Source organism: Onychostoma macrolepis, chromosome 06 (genome assembly GCF_012432095.1).
Source record: "Onychostoma macrolepis isolate SWU-2019 chromosome 06, ASM1243209v1, whole genome shotgun sequence".
NCBI lineage: Eukaryota > Metazoa > Chordata > Actinopteri > Cypriniformes > Cyprinidae > Onychostoma > Onychostoma macrolepis.
In genome coordinates, this window is record NC_081160.1 from 20,628,011 (window position 1) to 20,647,894 (window position 19,884).

Below are 19,884 nucleotides of genomic sequence, written 5' to 3' on the forward strand. Positions count from 1 at the left end.
GGAGATGCTGATTTCATTTTCCAGCAGGACTTGGCACCTGCCCACACTGCCAAAGGTACCAAAAGCTGGTTCAATGACCATGGTGTTACTGTGCTTGATTGGCCAGCAAACTCGCCTGACCTGAAGCCCATAGAGAATCTGTGGGGTATTGTCAAGAGGAAGATGAGAGACACCAGACCCAACAATGCAGATGAGCTGAAGGCCACTATCAGAGCAACCTGGGCTCTCATAACACCTGAGCAGTGCCACAGACTGATCGACTCCATGCCACGCTGCATTGCTGCAGTAATTCAGGCAAAAGGAGCCCCAACTAAGTATTGAGTGCTGTACATGCTCATACTTTTTATTTTCATACTTTTCAGTTGGCCAAGATTTCTAAAAATCCTTTCTTTGTATTGGTCTTAAGTAATATTCTAATATTTTGAGATACTGATTTGTGACTTTCATGAGCTGTAAGCTCTAATCATCAAAATTAAAAGAAATAAACATTTGAAATATATCAGTCTGTGGAATCTATGGAATATATACAGTTGTGCTCATAAGTTTACATACCCCTTGCAGAATGTGCAAAATGTTAATAATTTAAACAAAATAAGAGGGATCATGAAAATTGCATGTTATTTTTTATTTAGTACTGTCCTGAATGAGCTATTTCACATAACAGATGTTTACATATACTCCACAAGACGAAATTATAACTGAATTTATAAAAATGACCCCATTCAAAAGTTTACATACCATTTAATCTTATTGTGTCATTTCCTGGATGATCCACGACTGTTTTTATATTTTGTGATAGCTGTTCATGATTTGGTCCTCATTGGTCCTGAGCAGTTCAACTGCCTGCTGTTCTTCAGAAAAATCCTCCTGCACATTCTTTGGTTTTCCAGCATCTTCTGCATATTAGAACCCTTTCCAAAAGTGACTATGATTTTGAGATCCATATTTTCACACTGAGGGCAATTGAGGGACTCATACACAACTATTACAAAAGGTGAAAACATTTACTGATGCTCAAAAAGGCAACACAATGCATTAAGAGCCAGGGGATGTAAACTTTTGAACAGGATGATGATGTGTAAATTGTGTTAAAAGATGGATTTCAAAATCATACAGTCAATGTTGGAAAGGGGTCAAATATGCAGAAGATGCTGGAAAACCAAAGAATGTGCAGCAGCTGGAGGGTTTTTCTGAAGAACAGCAGGCAGTTGAACTGCTCATGACAAACAAGGGACTCATGAACAACTATCACAAAAGTGACCCTGGAAGACAAAACCAGTCTTAAGTGTCAGTTTTTCAAAATTGAGATTTATACATCATCTGAAAGCTGAATAAATAAGGTTTCCATTTATGTATGGTTTGTTAGGATCTGACAATATTTGGCTGAGATTCAACTATTTGAAAATCTGGAATCTGAGGGCGCAAAAAAAATCAAAATATTGAGAAAATCGCCTTTAAAGTTGTCCAAATGAAGTTCTTAGCAATGCATATTACTAACCAAAAATTAGGTTTTGATACATTTACAGTAAGAAATTTACAAAAAATCTTCATGGAACATGATCTTTACTTAATATCCTAATGATTTTTGGCATAAAAGAAAAATCTATAATTTTGACCCATATAATGTATTTTTGGCTATTGCTACAAATATACCCCAACGACTTAAGACTGGTTTTGTGGTCCAGGGTCACAAAATATAAGAACAGTCTTGGATCATCCAGGAAATGACACACAGTATTAAGATTCAAGGGTATGTAAACTTTTGAATGGGGTCATTTTTATATTCAGTTATTATTTTGTCTTGTGGAGTATGTTAACATCCGTTATGTGAAATAGCTTATTCAGCAAAGTATTAAATAAAAAAATAACATACAATTTTCATGATCCCTCTTATTATTTTTTTTTTCCAATTATTGCCATTTTGTACATTCTGCAAGGGGTATGTAAACTTATGAGCACAATGTATGTATGTATGTATGTGTGTGTGTGTGTGTATGTGTGTGTGTGTATGTATGTATGTACGTACGTGTGCACGTCATTCTGCTCATGCTCAAAAAGGATTTCCTGAATGTATGCTGGCCCACTAAATATAGATTTTAGGAGAAACGTAAGTATATTTTAAAGGAACTAATTCATTTCTTGTACCAAAACTGCAGGTGTTTCAAAGCTCAGTGAACAGGAACCGCACCTTTATATTTCAGTGCTAGTTTACAGGAATGGTGTTTATACATTCTAGAGGGAGATTTTCTTGTTTAAAATACAAATCACTTTATGAATGTTTTAACCAACCAATTAATAAAATCTGATGTATATACATTCTTGAAGTGGGAATGTAACTGATTGCTTCTAATCTTTGACACAGTAAGATGCAGGATAGCACACATTAATAACTTGTAAAGCTGTGTTTGACATATGTAACCTTGTTAACCTGACATGTTATTTATACCATTAGCCAGTGAGTCTCACAAGGTTCATTTTGGTTCTCAGTTACACACCATCCTGCAGAGACACCTGCACCACAAAGCTGTTTTTAAAACTTCCTGAGAAAGTTCTCATGTCACCCATAATAATACGGTTCAACATCTCACGTGAGGAGACATCATCAACTCATTCGTATAGTTCTTCTCTCCACAAACATTCCACTCTATTATTGTGGTACTGAATTACACCTTTCGAGATGATGTGAGGGAACTTTAAGGGTGGGTGGGCAGTCTGACCTTACAAAAGCACCTATTTTGTCCCTTTATGATTATGATCATGCATGTACTGTAACATGAAATAGTATAGTGCTGCCAAATATTGCACTTGAGAGCAGATGCTTTGGATCGGAGAAAACATCCAATATGCAAGATTGGGAAAGTTGTTTTGGTTTTTTCAACCTTTACCAAGCCTCTTCATCTTTTATATCTGGAAGACATATTCTTAATGTTCTGTCGTGTGGGGCCCCAGAGACTCCATTAACACATTTTTAGCTTTTAAAGTTCTATTAAATTTCCCATACCTAAAATCGAGGTAAAAACTTATATATTAAAATAATAATAAATTGTATATGAATAAACAGATATAGCTTATTGTTTCACCTGATTTGATTAAATGGTTGTGTGTACCTTGCGTGTAGATTTTCTGTTACTTTATTTAATTGTTGGTGTGCAAATGATTGTTATTTTCTACCCATCATATATTAATATTAAACTGACTACTTTGAAACATGTAAATACCTTTAGGTTTCTATTGGAAAAAACTTACAGTTAAACCACATTGTACAAAAAAAAAAAAAAAAATTAATTAAAAAATAGCGTGCACAATGAACTGTAGGCTATTAATATGAAGAAATTTTCTGTATTTATTTATTTATTTTTACAGGTGTTGTACCTGTAGCCTAAAATAATAGTAAAATTAATTTCCATTCTATGAGGTTCGTTGATGTTATTAATGTGTAAATAATCAAGTTATAAAGTTTTTACAGACCTCAAAATACACTGCGTAACAGTAATGGCCGTTATGTTTACTGTGTCATCTGTACTTCAGATTACAGACATGAATAAAAACATTCCTGACTAATTGTGCCCTACTGTATACAGAGTGCACAAGTTACTGATGTCACGAGCGCTAGTTACTCATTCGAGTTCAAGCAAATCACACAAGACATCGCGTGCTCTCAGTTCTTCAACTGGAGAGGGAGGAGATGCACTTGACTGCTCTACTGCCACATTAAAACTCACAATCAGCACAAATGACCACACCGAACAATTTTGTCCCATGGGCAGGGGTAAGTAGCCTATGTTATACACCACCAAATCTTTAAAAGTGTTATTTTAACCGATGAACCATTCAGGTCTTCAAGTCTCAAAATTACGCGACATTGACGCGACGTGACACACGCTCTGCTATTGTAGTATATAGCCTACTACTTAAATACATAGTTTCATTAGATGTAGAACACGTTCTTTTCCACCTGTCTAAGATTTACTTGAATTTCTTAATAAGGAAGTAAAATGGGAAGGCAACGCTTAAAATCTGATGAATGGTTGTCCACAGAGGGTCTTGTGAGTTTGCGTGGTCTCCAGCACTGAGCTCGATGTCTTCTGAATGTACTTGGTCGGTCCTCGTCATGTTGTGCTTCATCCTGGCTACAGGTGCACATGGAGGTATGAAATAATTATTTTCAATTTACGGGATTTTCTTTAGGCAATTTTATGGGCCAGGATTTAACTTTTATTCCAACAAACCGCATTTTCCCGTTATTTTAAAATCCTGGAAACGTTAAAAAGCATGAAAAGAACATTTTGTTAATATTATTTAATGCTAGTGATAAAATTAGGCTCAGTAAGATTAAGCCCTATTGCAAAAAAGTTCAACAGTTATCTGCATCATTGTAATTTTTAGATTGTTATTAAATGAAAAAAAAGTAGCCTACATCATTTGATGGTGTGGTGGAAATGGCACTATGGCTTGATACCATGACACCATGACTTTTAAAAGAAAATGTCAGAATTATGTAGTGTTGCGTGTTTATTGAATGTTGGATATTATTATTGTACAAATATAATAAATGACTAAGAGAGTCCAAGGTAACACTTTATTCTAAGGTGTCCATAATATAGAGTAATTACTTAGTACTTAAGTACCTAGTTGTCGCCGTTGTACTTACATGAAACAAAATGTACTTACCATGTAACTAAGTAACGGAATAGCTTGTACTTACAGTTTGTAATTATGTAGATGTAATAGGCAGCTACTGTTACACATATGTAACAGACTTGTTATACAGCTATTTATGTAACCAAAAGATTGTTACATATGTGTTGCAGACTTTATACAATGTAATTATAAATGTAAGTACACAGACATAAGCTACTTAAAATAAAGTGCATCAAGATTGTACTTAAGTGTACTTCATGTGTATCTATACTGTACACCTTATCCAGCTGCACTTTAGTTTGATTTAACCCACCAGTACACAGCTTAAATACATATAATACCTTTCTAATTACATTAAAATTACAGAATATTACACAGGCATAAGCTACTTAAAATACAGTGTATCAAGATTGTACTTAAGTGTTCAAGTAGCTGTGTAACATATGTGTAACAGTAGCTGCCTATTACATCTGCATAATTACAAACTGTAATTACAGGCTGTTCCATAACTTAGTTAAGTACATTTTGTTTCATTTAAGTACAATGGCTACTACTAAGTACTTAATTAGGTAATTACTCTGTATTATGACACCTTAAAATAAAGTGTTACCGAGAGTCCTTAGGGCCAAAACTGTCTATAGTTAAAGAAACACCCCTACGTGAGATTTTATTTGGTCTAAATATCAAAACCTGTTATTTAGAACACCGTGATAATGTGGATTTGAAACTACTACATGCTAAATTTGTATGGAACATTTGACTTCTGTGTTCAAATTTGTATTTGAATTTGTCATGGTTTTAATTGAGTTATTATACAACACTATTAAAAACTAAGGCTGTAAACACATTATTAAGATTGTGGTGGACAAAATGTAATAGTTGAAGTGAAGAAATAACCATTAATAAACATAATGATTGACTGTTGTGAATATTGGGAATATTGAGTACGGAAGAATGATGGATACAACCCTGGTGCAAATATTGAACCCGATCTTATGAATGTGCGTTTCAATGGCACAATTTTCTGTTTCTATTTGGCATACTATTTATACACAAAAATGGACTTTGGCGTGCATATTATATTCAGTTGGTATAGGTTTAGGGGTGTATGGGGTAGGTGCGTATTATATGTACGCCAAAATGCACATTATAGGCACGCCAACAAAGTGCATGTCATATGCAGGCAAAAACTGTGTATTATATGCACGTCAAATCGTATGCATGCCAAAGTCAGTTTCTGTGTATAAATAGCACATAAAAAAATAAAAAATAAAATAAAATAAAACCAACAAAAAAATAAATAAATTGTGCCCTGCGCTATCCTGTGATGACATTTTTTTTTGCTTCCTCTGTACTTATGCTTCTTGCAGAAACAGTGTGCACTGTAAGGTCAAGCAAAGGAGAAAAAGTCCTCTTAGGATCCAACTTCACCTTCTCCTGCATCTTTAACAAGCAATGCACCAAACTAATGTTTCGGGATGAGACACTGATTAAATATAAACAATTCCCCAATTCAAGTGAGGTGTCTGTGGATGTTGAGAATTTAACAGTGCCAAGTACCTTCAGCTGCAAGTGTAAGGTGGAATACTCAGAACCATGTGGAATTGACATCAAACCAGGATGTAAGCTTGTAATTTTATATAATGTCTTTATTGCAGGGTTCCCACACACATAAGTCTGGATCACTAAATTTCTATAGTGACTATGCATTTTCCAAGTTATTTTCAGTTCTGAAATCTGCTAAAATGCAGTCTTTATATAATGATTTTATCCTAATTTGAAATAATTGGAAAAGTCTTGGAGGTTCACTGTTCCAAAGGTGTGGTAACCCTGTCTTATATCGTAACACATTATTCAACTTCGCTAGAAATATGTCTTTTAGAGATGCAAAATAAAGACACCTAGTTTACTGAAACTAATTACTTTGGCAAGGGTGGAGACTTTGAAACTGTGAAGTGAAATTTCATGCATGACAATCATGTGCTTCTTTTTCAGACCCACCAGACGTTCCACAAAATCTGACCTGCATTCAGAAAATGAAATCTGGCAATGTCAGTTGCATTTGGACAACAGGAAGGGGTACCATAATCGACACCACATGTCAGTTACGGTTAGTCAAATCAGCTTTACAAGGAGGATCTTTTAGTTTACAGATCATATGGTGTAACCCAAAGCAGAGACGTATGTAAAAGTCTCATTAATTGTGTTACTTGATGTCTTCCCTGTGCTTTTTCAGGGTTCAAGATGACCTGCACCTTGGCTATGAGAGTATTATGAACTCTACAGGATTTTGTCACTCCACCTTCCCCATCAAAAAATCAATAATGTCACAGCTCTTCGTGTTTCTCAATGTCTCTAATAGCCTGGGCTCAAAAACCTCAGGCCCCCACACCATCATCCTCAGAAATATAGGTAAAGAAATTTCAAAACTCATCATTTCAAACATCAAAAAGAGTGAAACCGTTCAGTTAAATTCACTGTTTAGGATAAATTATGCTTAATATGGATGACTGAATTGATTTTTGCGAAGTCTTTTTACTGTTTCTTTTTTAGTGCACTCTGCATTTGTTGCTTCCTTAAAAAAATAATTATATGACAAACAGTTTTTCTGTCCATGCCAAAAGCAGACGTACAGCATGATGCAAATCAAAGCCAGTCAGTACAGTGTGTGGGTGAGATTTCGTTCTTGCAAAATACTAAAGAAGTGGCTCTTAACCATTTTAAAATGTTTTATTCATAATTTCTCATAATTTCTACCTGCTTAATTATTTTAGAGCTTGGCATAACTAATATATATATATATATATATATATATATTCATTATAAAAATGTTTATGATTTTACTCATTTTTACTTCTAGATCTGGAGATATCACACTTTTAAAACGAGGCTCCCTCATATATCCAGGTTTTCCAAGACCATGGAAATCCTGGTTTAGTTGTTTAAGATTATATGCTTGCTTGTTTTGTCTTGTTAAAAAAATTAACTCATCTTGAGAGCCACTGCACTAAAACTAGAAAAACTCTGTTTCTCACCTTTCGCTGTCCATGTCGTAGAAACAAAACAAAACAAAAAAACTAAGGACAGACAAATTGTTTGGCTATTTATGACACAAATGATCCACATTGAGGATGTATGTAGCTTTCATATGTTGTGCCTGGTTAGCAAGAAGTGTTGTGGGTAGGGGGATTCCAAAAAATAAAAAATTAGGTCAGTTGGATAGAATTGGTTGTTTTTACACCAACCCACTTGTTGACGTTATTATTACAGACAGCTGCAGCAAAAGATCTCATCTTGACTTCATCTAAAACCAAAAAGAATTGGATTGCATTTCAGCTGTAGAATAATGTGGACTGAAAACTATGCATTGCTTCTCTGTTTATTTACAGTAAAACCCTCAGTGCCTGAAATCGTTAATGTGAGCTGCGCTTCTCGATGGTGCAACCTACACACAGACAATCACAGCCTGAACGTGGTTGAAATTCAATACAGTGCGGTAAATGGGATCTGGAACACCCTACAGGTAAAGCTTCTGATTGAAAAATTGTGGTTTAATTGTTCGGTTACAATCAGATTGAAGTGGTATACAGACTCAAAGCCACTTTCTGTACCTGCAGACCTATCAGTCATCTGTCTTGGTAAAGCTGATAAATAAAAATGCAGAGTTGCAAAGTCGATTCATGTTGACACAGACAAAACCCACAAAACCTCACACTAGTTTGGTCGTCAAACCACAAGCCCTCCACGATGACTCAAATCTGGAATAAGAAATGTCAAGGAAGGGGGTTTTTCTCAATCCTTATCGTTAGGAAATTGAACCGCTGACTGTTGCTGTTCCCACAGTGTACGTCTTGATGTGTCTTCATCAATAACATTATTACAGTAACTATTCCATACAGTATAGGACAAGCAGCTTTGCAGGAATACAAAACATTGTCATTACAATGAAAAAACATGTTTAGAGATCCAAAAGTGGTCTAGTTGATTCGAAACCTAAAAATGCTTTCAAATGGTGAAAGTGCTTCTGCCATTTGCGTGCTTAAAGGGATAGTTCAAACAAAATGAATTTTTGTCATCATTTACTCACCCTTGTGTCCTTGGAACACAAACAGGGAAATTCTGAATGCCGTTTGGCATCAGTGACATCAAACAGTGTGTGATTCATTCATAGATGGCATGTTGTATTTGATTGTGAATGAAGATATACATCAAATGAACAGCATATTAACGGTGTTCTTTTGAATTTTTGATTCATCAAAGAATCCTGAAAAAAATGTATCAGTTTCTATAAAAATATTAAGCAGCACAACCATTTTAAACTTTAAAACTCCATTTACTTTTGTTTTATGGAAAACAGATGCTTGCATTTTTCACATGTTCTCTTTCTGCATTTCACTAAAGAAGGAAAATAATAATGGTGAACTTTTCCTTTTAATACAATCTCTACATGGGAATTTCAAAGAAGCGTTCAAACATTCTTGACAGACATATTAACAGTAAACCAGAGAAATCTTCATAGTCAAGATATAACATCATGGTGGGAAAACAACAGATTATATTATATTGTCTCCACAGACTAATGCTAAAAGCAGATTGAACATATCCTCACTGCAGCCATATACCACGTACAAGTTCCAGATCAGGAGGAAAATCAGCCATAGAGTAGGTCTGTGGAGTGACTGGAGTCAACCAAAGGAAGTAAAAACCAAAGAAGAAGGTAAGTTGTAAAATATATTACTTGTAAGAACCTTCATTTTGTAATTATTGAATTTTGAAGGCAGTTTTCTTGCGTAGTTATTGTGAGCTGTTTATTTTCTCTCTCTATTAAAGTCATCAGAGAGCGTGAGAGGGATCAAATGAATGTAGGTAGTTACGTGTGTTCTGGAAAGAGTACTTCAGAAGCATGATGGTGTTAGATAAGTTGACTGACGTAGGACAGTCGCTTTTTTTGTCAACAGGTCACAGGTTCTTGAGAGACTGTGCCAAAACTAGTAAAAGCAAACTTGAGTGGTGACCGATTAAATTAACTTTTGACTTAGTTGAGAAGTGATCATAAAAAAGATGGAAAGTACTGACTTTTGGTGTAACTTAAAAAGAATTTTGGAGATTGTAAGAGTAATACACCCCACAATATACTGATAATCAACTATTTACTCAATTTACATGCCAAGTGAAAGAAAAAGAGCTTGACTGAACGGAACTGTTTTCCTTCTTCTCTCTCTCTTTAGCTCCTGATAAGGTGCTTGACGTCTGGTACCTTCAAGCACCGAAATCCCCACAATCTAACAACGAGTGTTTCGACATATTTTGGAAGGCACGTAACCCTTTTTAATTTTTGTGTTTTCTATTAATGTTTATGTAACGGTGTACATGCTACGGACAGGCCGCTAAACGATCCCCTCCCCCCATACTTTACTTTTCACACAGGCCCTTAAAGGTCAAACCACCACTAAGTGATGGCTTACTCGTGTGAATTGCATCTTCCCAAACACACTGTTAGTCTGAAACCAAAAGTTAGTCTACAGTCAGTTTCAGTTTACAAAAAACTGAGTAGGGGCTTAGAGGAAATGATGGATTTGAGAATTCTCTCTTTTAGAGTCATGTTTGTGCCTCATGTGATTAATGGCTGACTCTGTCAAGATTTTGGTCAGATGCATGCATTCAGACAAACAACGGAGTAATAAAGACTGCTTTTATATTCACGTTCTCTTTGTTTTAGGAACTGAATTTATCAGATGCCAAGGGGATAATTCAGAGGTATAATATAAGTGTTCAGGAGGAAACGGGAATTATGAACTCTATCATCCCAGTTCCACCCACCAGAAAAGAGAGAATATGCTATTCAAATTGTTCTGTATCAGTGTCCGCAATTAACTCAGTTGGTCAATCTCCTGTCAAATTTATTCAGCTGCATTTTCCAGGTAAGCTTGTGGTTTTTGAAGTGTTAGCAATGCTGAGCCAAATAACTGTGGTTTAATAAAACAGCAAGTTAAGCCTACTTTTTGTGTTTACAGGTCTGGTTTCAGGTTTGGTGTCACACAGGCCATTGAATAATCATAGTGTTGCCCTCTTCTGGCACAAGCTTGCTATTGCAGGCACTGAGTATGTGGTGCATTGGTATCCAGTTGGAAACATAGAGGCGATTCAGTGGATTAGAGTGGTGGATACCACAGCTCACATTACAGGCAAGTTTAATTGGATGGCATGAGTTAAGAACAATCAAAATTGGTTGGTTTCTAGACTGTAATAAAAGTAGTTTATCTCTTTCTCTGACCTTTTATTCTGCTGTCTATCCAGGTCTGCAGACTCAAGAATGCTATGATGGTGCAGTTACCGCTCTGCAATCACCTGCTCCCAAAATGGCATTCATTAAAGGCATCTCCACATGGCAATCAGGTTCATTCTTAATGCTCATTCTGCATAAATCTTCAAAAAGTGGATTAAAAATCATCAAAGTGGGTTAAATCAGTATGTACTGTATATACACAAACTTCCACGCAAAAGTTTGGAGTCAGTAAGATTTATTTTTTTGAAAGAAAATAAATTTTATTCAGCCATGATACATTAAATTGATCAAAAGTGACAGTAAAAACATTTAAAAAACATTTAGATTTTCAGTGAATGCTGTTCTTTTGAACTTTTTTTCAGCAATGAGGCCTGAAAAAATAATGGTTACCACAAAAATATTAAACAGATGTATTTTCAACATTGATAATAATTAGAAGTATTTCTTGAACACCTAATCAGCATATTAGAATGATTTCTGAAGGACCATGTGACACTGATATATAGAGTAATGGCTGCTTTTCCATCACAGGAATAAATTGCATTTTTAAAATATATTAAAATAGAAATCAGAAATATGTATATAAATAAAACATAAATATTACTATTATTTTTAATGTATTTTTTAATAAAAATAAATGTAGCCCTTGTGAGAATCTAATTAAAAATGCATGACTCTCCTTATCATAATCACTGTGTTCTGTAATTTAAAACAGCTCCAGAAGAGGGTCCAGTTCCTAAACTTTGCTCGAAGAACAGCGAGAGCTTGAATGTGGAATGGTCCGAAATCCCTCAAAGGAAGAGAAGAGGCTGTTTGAAAAAATACACTGTCTACTTGAAGAACAATTTGAAGGGAGACATTCACAGTTTCAGTAAGGCCTATCTTATTTTAAGGCCGTTAAACAACTATTAATTGGTGGATAAATGTTTACAGATACAATATTTACTGTTGGCTCCCAAGATTTCACCAAAAAAACAAAACAAAAACAGCAACTTACTTGCGATGTTACATTACATTTAGTCATTTTGCAGACGCTTTTATCCAAAGTGACTTACAATTGGGGAATACATAAAGCGATTCATCTTGAAGAGGTAATCAGACAGACGAAGTGCTTGCAACACCAAGTCTCAGGCATTGTTCAAATAAGTCCAAGCTAGCAAGGGAAGGAATAAATAAAGAGAGAGAAAGTTTTTTATTTTTTCTTCTTAAGTTTAGGATGAACTCAAATAGTGTTGAAAGAGATGAGTTTTCAGTTGTTGCTTGAAAATTGACAGTGATCCAGCACTCTGGATAGGGGTGGGAAGATCATTCCACCAGCCAGGAATGGTGAACCAAAATGTTCTGGAGAGTGATTTAGAGCCTCTCTGTGATGGTACCACGAGGCATCGCTCACTAGCAGATCTCAGACTTCTGGAAGGGATGTCGATTCTTAATAGTGAGTGCAAGTAGGTGGGTGCTGAGCCTGTGGTTGTTCTATATGCAAGCATCAGTGACTTGAACTTAATGCGAGCTGCGACTGGTAGCCAGTGCAAGGAGATAAAGAGAGGTGTAACATGGGCTCTTTTGGGCTCGTTGAAGACCAGTCGTGCTGCTGCATTCTGAAACATTTGTAGAGGTTTGATTGTGTTTGATGGAAATCCAGCCAGAAGAGCATTGCAGTAGTCCAGCCTAGAAATGACAAGGGCCTGGACAAGAAGTTGTGCAGCATGCTCTGTCAGAAAGGGCCTGATCTTTCTGATGTTGTGTAGTGCAAACCTGCAAGATCGAGCAGTCTTTGCAATGTGCTCTTTGAAGGTCAGCTGGTCATCAAAGATTACACCAAGATTCCTGATGTTTGTTGGGGTAATTGTTGATGAACCTAACTGGATGGTGAAGTTATGCTGTAGAGTTGGAGTGGCAGGGAGGACAAGAAGTTCAGTCTTTGCCAGGTTGAGCTGCAGGTGTAGCTTTCATTAATGCCGAGATGTCCGGCAGACAGCCTGAGATCTGTGCAGCTACCGTTGGATCATCTGGTTGAAAAGAGAGATAGAGCTGTGTGTCATCAGCATAGCAATGGTAGGAGAATCCATGTGCATGTATGATGGGACCCAGTGATGTAGTGTATGTGGAGAAGAGGAGGGGTCCAAGAACCGGTCCCTGAGGAACCCCAGGCCACCCTGAAAGACCTACCAGTGAGATAGGATTCAAACCAGCGAAGTGGAATCCCAGTGATGCCCAGTGATGAGAGGGTGGCCAGGAGGATCTGATGATTGACAGTGTCAAAGGCGGCAGATAGATCCAGCAGAATGAGGACTGATGATTTGGAATCGGCTTTTGCAATTCGCAGGGCTTCAGTGACTGAGACTGGCGCAGTCTCAGTTGAATGGTCACTCCTGAAACCTGACTGTTTAGCGTCCAGTTTGTTGTTCTGTGAAAGAAACAATGAGACATGGTTGAAGACAACTCGTTTGAGTGTTTTCGCTATGAACGGAAGGAGAGAGACAGGTCTGTAGTTTTCTATAAGAGAAGTGTTTAATGTAGGATTTTTGAGCAGAGGGTTACCCGAGCCTGCTTGATCGCAGTGGGGAAGATGCCTGTGAGGAGGGATGTGTTGATGATGTGTGTGAGTGCTGGTAAGAGTGTGGGTGAGATTGCTTGGAGAAGGTGTGAGGGGATTGGGTCAAGAGGACATGTTGTAGGATGGTTGGAGAGAAGAAGTTTGGATACTTCCGCCTCAGTGAGGGGACAGAAGGAGAAGATGGGAGTTTTAGCAGTGGATGTGGTTGGTTGGGGGTCCTGTGTGCGTGGAGGTGAGAACTGACTACTGATCGATCTAGTTTTGTCTGTGAAAAAAGTGGCAAAGTCATCAGCTGTTATAGAAGTGGTGGGAGGTGGTGGAGGGGGACAGAGAAGAGAATTAAATGTTCTGAAGAGATTACGCATGTCTGGAGCGCTGTTGATCTTGTTGTGGAAATGTGAGGATTTGGCAGTGTGGACTTAAGCAGAGAAAGATGAGAGCGAAGACTGATACCTACTCTGGTCCGAGGGATCGTTTGATTTGCGCCATTTTCTCTCTGCCGCTCTGAATTTAGTCCGATGTTCACGAAGAACATCAGATAACCAGGGGTTAGAAGGGGCAGCCCGTGCTAACCTAGAGGAGAGAGGACAAATGTCGTCTAGACAAGAGGTTAAGGTAGAGCATAAAGTGTCAGTAGCTGCATTCACATCCAGATATGAGAAATGGGTAGGTGAGGGAAGAGAGGAGGATACTACAGAGGAAAGATGGGAGGGAGAAAAAGAGCGTAGGTTTTTGTCTAAAAGTAACCGGTAGGGGGGTTAGTGGCACACAGGTAGCAAAATGTAATGTAAATGTAATGAAGAAATGGTCAGAGATACAGTGAGGAAAATAAGTATTTGAACACCCTGCTATTTTGCAAGTTCTCCCACTTAGAAATCATGGAGGGGTCTGAAATTGTCATCGTAGGTGCATGTCCACTGTGAGAGACATAATCTAAAAAAAATCCAGAAATCACAATGTATGATTTTTAACTATTTATTTGTATGATACAGCTGCAAATAAGTATTTGAACACCTGAGAAAATCAATGTTAATATTTGGTACAGTAGCCTTTGTTTGCAATTACAGAGGTCAAACGTTTCCTGTAGTTTTTCACCAGGTTTGCACACACTGCAGGAGGGATTTTGGCCCACCTCCACACAGATCTTCTCTAGATCAGTCAGGTTTCTGGCCTGTTACTGAGAAACACGGAGTTTGAGCTCCTCCAAAGATTCTCTATTGGGTTTAGGTCTGGAGACTGGCTAGGTCACGCCAGAACCTTGATATGCTTCTTACAGAGCCACTCCTTGGTTATCCTGGCTGTGTGCTTCGGTCATTGTCATGTTGGAAGACCCAGCCTCGACCCATCTTCAATGCTCTAACTGAGGGAAGGAGGTTGTTCCCCAAAATCTCGCAATACATGGCCCCGGTCATCCTCTCCTTAATACAGTGCAGTCGCCTGTCCCATGTGCAGAAAAACACCCCCAAAGCATGATGCTACCACCCCATGCTTCACAGTAGGGATGGTGTTCTTGGGATGGTACTCATCATTCTTCTTCCTCCAAACACGTTTAGTGGAATTATGACCAAAAGTTCTATTTTGGTCTCATCTGACCACATGACTTTCTCCCATGACTCCTCTGGATCATCCAAATGGTCATTGGCAAACTTAAGTCGGGCTGGACATGTGCTGGTTTAAGCAGGGGAACCTTCCGTGCCATGGATGATTTCAAACCATGACGCCTTAGTGTATTACCAACAGTAACCTTGGAAACGGTGGTCCCAGCTCTTTTCAGGTCATTGACCAGCTCCTCCCGTGTAGTTCTGGGCTGATTTCTCACCTTTCTTAGGATCATTGAGACCCCACGAGGTGAGATCTTGCATGGAGCCCCAGTCCGAGGGAGATTGACAGTCATGTTTAGCTTCTTCCATTTTCTAATGATTGCTCCAACAGTGGACCTTTTTTCACCAAGCTGCTTGGCAATTCCCCCGTAGCCCTTTCCAGCCTTGTGGAGGTGTACAATTTTGTCTCTAGTGTCTTTGGACAGCTCTTTGGTCTTGGCCATGTTAGTAGTTGGATTCTTACTGATTGTATGGGGTGGACAGGTGTCTTTATGCAGCTAACGACCTCAAACAGGTGCATCTAATTTAGGATAATAAATGGAGTGGAGGTGGACATTTTAAAGGCAGACTAACAGGTCTTTGAGGGTCAGAATTCTAGCTGATAGACAGGTGTTCAAATACTTATTTGCAGCTGTATCATACAAATAAATAGTTAAAAAATCATACGTTGTGATTTCAGGATTTTTTTTTTTAGATTATGTCTCTCACAGTGGACATGCACCTACGATGACAATTTCAGACCCCTCCATGATTTCTAAGTGGGAGAACTTGCAAAATAGCAGGGTGTTCAAATACTTATTTTCCTCACTGTATGTAGTGGTTGTACCAGAATGTTCATCAATAACAGTGCTAAATTAACTGTGATATTAGGAGTTTTCTAATGTGGTGCTACACTTTGGCTGCAGGTGTAGACCATCCAAACAGAGAGTATGTTATCAGCGGTCTGTCACCAGCACAGTGTTACAATCTGTGGGTCACTGCCTGGACTGATGCTGGGGAGGGACCCAAAGGAAGTGCTCTCCCATTCTGCACACCATCAGACTGTATGTATTTATGTAGATTATAACACTAAAAATAATCTTAGTAATCACATGCTGGGTTTTAATCCAAATAATTTTTTAAAAAAGTGCTTTTGTGAAAAAGATGTTTGTCACCCATTTGATATGAGTGACCTATGTCATCTTCTTTCAGCTGAGGAAATGCTGTCCTTTGTGATCTTGACTGGTGGAGCAGTACTTTTGGCCTGTCTAATCCTCCTGTGCTTCTGTCAGTTCACCTTTGTCCAGAAAAGGTAGGAATCAGCAGAATGCTTTAAATTCTACAGAAACAAAAAGGCGGTTTTATGATTTAAAACACTGCCATGTCTGTTCTGCTCGATAGATTCTTATGCTGTTGCCAGTGTCTGCTGCCTAATATTCCAGATCCAGCAAACAGCAAATGTGCAAAGGCATACACTGATGACCAGGTAAATGTATGGAAATGTCCACCCAGGCTGTATTTTCAAAACAAGTGAGCTATAACGGCATTTGTGGGCATCGATGTCAAAACCTCAGCTTTAAAATCTCATTCACATGTATTCATAAATTCTAGTCCTTCAGTTTGATTGGCTGTTCTTGCAAGAGTTTCGGAGCCGGTTGCATGAACTTTCCAGACTAGTCTTACAAGTTGGTCATCATTTAAGTTAGTTACATAATGTCTAATTTGAGGACAAAATGTAAGACTGATTACCCCTTGGCTAATTGCTAGTTGGTAAGAATATTACGACATATTCTTAAGGGTTGGTCACACTGGACTACAATAAATTCCTTCAGACGCTTATCTTTTTTTAAAAACATGAACTCAACTTATACTCTACTCCACTCTCCTGCAATGCTACAAACTTGCAGCTTTAAAGTTTGTTCTTTTAAAAGGTCATGCTATGATGTGTCAATATTCTATTGGTCACACATGATACTAATTTGCAGGTCAGAGTTCACCCAACCTCACTTTGAAGCACTTTGAAATGCAAAACTTCTTTTGCATGAGCTCATATGCACAAATGGAATGAAAAGTGTAGTGTGACCAACCCAAATGCTTAACATAATGGCTTTGTTTATGCAACTGGCCCCTGATATACAGTCCAGTAGCACTGGGACTTTTCATTCTTTGTATCAGCCCACTCGCTTGTCAGTCTGTGCATTAGTGGTAGGAATTTTTCTGTGGCTCTTTCTTCAGGTTACATCATTATGGGTGGCACAAAAAGTTTTCTCGTAGCCTCATAAAATTAGGGTCGAGCCACCTGATGTCAAATGGACTATTTTAACGATGTCCTTACTACCTTTCTGGGCCTTGAATGTGATAGTTGTGTTGCTATATATGCAGGGTCAGAAAGCTCTTGGATTTCATCAAAAATATCTTAATTTGTGTTCTGAAGATCAACAGAGGTCTTACGGTTTGAACGACATAATGTTCATTTTTGGGTTAACTATCCCTTTATATGATTGATTCAAAACACTGATTCATTCAGAAACAAAACAGCTGACTGTCTTTATGAGTGAGTCATTGAATCATTCGCTTAAGTGATTTGTTCAAAAACATTCATTTTGATTTAACTTAATTTGGAACTGTTTTCGAAAGCGGAGCAAAATTTGTATTTTAATTAATTGGCAATATTTTGACTAAAATGTAAGTTACACAATATTAACACTTTGTTTATTGAACTGTTAAAGCAATACAGACAAACTAGTTTTAGAATGTTAAGTAGAATGTATTTCACCTACTTTTTTGAGTTCGGACATACTACTGTTTTCATATAGGCCTACTGTTTTTTGCATCCCGGGGAAGTAGGCATATTTGGACACAGGGGAAGGCAGAGTCTCAAGTTGCGTTTTTAAAGATCCAGAAATCATTAGCAAAATGCTATTAATGCTGAAAAGAAAAAAAAAACTTCACATGGTGCAATGGTAAAAAATGTCAGTCTACTGTATATGTTTACATATAATTCTTTTTTTTTTTTTTTAAACACAATTTTGTGGAACACAAAAACACTGAACACATTTTCCCAAACCTACTGGAGTATTGTAATTTGGTTGAAAAACTGCATTTTTTGGCCAAAATGGTGTAAATATGAACTTTAAATGTAATTCATTAACTAATACACACCTGCTCCCGTTCCCACACAGAGTGAAATCAAATTCTACCTAGACCAATGTGACTCCAGCATGAATGAGGAGCCTGATAACGTGGAGGTGGAGGAAGTTCCCTATCCCTCCATCTGCACCTACATCAAAAGTTTCTCTCAGGAGTCCAGCTCCTCTGATGCCACGCAGATCACCAGGATCACAGACATGACGGAGGACTACATCTCCACTCATGGCGCAATAAGTGGAGGAGAAGAGGAAGATGAAGAAGAAGAGATGGGTTTGGACGAATTTGAATTCTTTCCAAGCACTCACAGCCCTTTCCTGGAGCCCCTGGTTTTAACTGGAGGGAAGCTGACGCTGGATGTAGTGAAAATAGACTGCAGCGAGTTTCTGGATTGCACATGATTCTCAAGCATTAAAATTTGACCTGACAGTGACTATACTACGGATGCTGAAAAATAACAATGGACATCCCAAGAATAGTCAGTCAGAAGGACAAACTTTTCCTCCTTGCTCTGAAACCCAGGCATACCTCGGCATCTCAGGCTAATGTTGGACATTTTAAAGTCTCAATGGAACACAAATAACGAAAGATTTTCTTTTTGTATATTGTGATGAACATTTAAGTGAAATGAATACAATGTATGACAGGGACTTGCTTCTATCTGTCTATTGTTGATTGGATGGATGGATGCAGGTCTGAATGCAAGCTTGCAGTTGATTTTAAGGAAGCGGTTGGTTTAAGCGGACCAAATGTTTGAAGAAGTCTGGCATAGAAGTCAAATAATATTTTACTTAAAAAAAAAAAAAAAAAAAAAAGTACACAGCCTGCCTCAGCTACTTATCTCTGAAATACAGATGACCTAACCGACTGTTAACAGCCCATCAAGAGTACGGATACTTAACGAATGTAAATTGTAAAGGTTTTATGCCATATTCTACAGAAGTTCCATCTTTCCACTAAAACACTCAGCAGCTGTCCAACACTAACTTTAACACTGTAACTTTTCAACTTTTTCACAATACATCAAGAAAAAATTGCACAAGTTTCAATATCAAGACTCAGTACTCATATCTACTCTAATGCAAGATGTTTGACACAAATACATGTAATCAGTTTTTCATCAGCTCAGCTGAATACTGTCCTAATGTAGTTTTTATTTGCATGTAAACCTTTAAACTCAAAGCATGAAGTAAAAAATAAATGTTCTTTTTTTTGGATGTGTGGTTGACTGTCACTACAATTTTAAAATGAAATGTTAAATGGGTCTGGAGAGATGGCAACACATGATTTTGGCCTATAGATATACATTTTACCAGTCAGTCATAAATAAGTTGTTCCTGTGGATTTCAAAAACTAAACCTCAATAATAAACTAGATTTCAACATTTTCTAAAGGAAATGTGAATGGCCCGTAATAGCACAGAAATACTGACAGCTGCCAAATACTTTTGCAGAATACAGACTTGAAAGTCTAAGTCCATGGTAAATGCAAATAAACCAACACCAGGAAACATCATATGAGTATCTGGTTATTTCAGTTAAAGTAATCCATATGCAATATTTCATTTACAATAAGGTCCCATTCGTTAACATGAATAATATTTCTACAGCATGAACTTTAATATCAAAATATAACATTTTTAAATTCAAAACTTGAATCTGTTAACATTAATG

At 37.4% G+C, this 19,884-nt stretch overlaps 1 protein-coding gene across 2 annotated transcripts; it reads left to right on the top strand.

Moving 5' to 3' along the window:
- The first annotated feature begins 3,611 nt into the window (after nt 1–3,611).
- il12rb2 (interleukin 12 receptor, beta 2a) lies at nt 3,612–19,428 on the top strand. 2 transcript variants are annotated; one of them, XM_058778278.1, is made up of 16 exons: nt 3,612–3,769; nt 4,039–4,148; nt 6,012–6,263; nt 6,637–6,751; nt 6,878–7,053; nt 8,031–8,164; nt 9,217–9,358; nt 9,870–9,955; nt 10,361–10,562; nt 10,656–10,826; nt 10,939–11,037; nt 11,643–11,798; nt 15,991–16,128; nt 16,277–16,376; nt 16,466–16,550; nt 18,247–19,428. In XM_058778278.1, the coding sequence occupies exons 2-16, from the start codon at nt 4,079–4,081 to the stop codon at nt 18,610–18,612; spliced, it is 2,292 nt and encodes a 763-aa protein (XP_058634261.1). In that variant the 5' UTR covers nt 3,612–3,769; nt 4,039–4,078; the 3' UTR covers nt 18,613–19,428. The 2 variants fall into 2 exon arrangements, with proteins under 2 accessions (XP_058634261.1, XP_058634260.1); XM_058778277.1 differs by having other exon boundaries at nt 3,620–3,769; nt 3,988–4,148.
- The last annotated feature ends 456 nt before the right edge of the window (nt 19,429–19,884 follow it).

What these genes read in the sequence shown, in the direction of transcription:
- il12rb2 (XM_058778277.1), top strand. Translation starts at nt 4,025, where the DNA reads ATGGTTGTCCACAGAGGGTCTTGTGAGTTTGCGTGGTCTCCAGCACTG. An exon ending in GGATCTGGAACACCCTACAG is followed by an intron (nt 8,165 to 9,216) that starts GTAAAGCTTCTG and finishes TTGTCTCCACAG; the next exon opens with ACTAATGCTAAAAGCAGATT. An exon ending in CATCTCCACATGGCAATCAG is followed by an intron (nt 11,038 to 11,642) that starts GTTCATTCTTAA and finishes AATTTAAAACAG; the next exon opens with CTCCAGAAGAGGGTCCAGTT.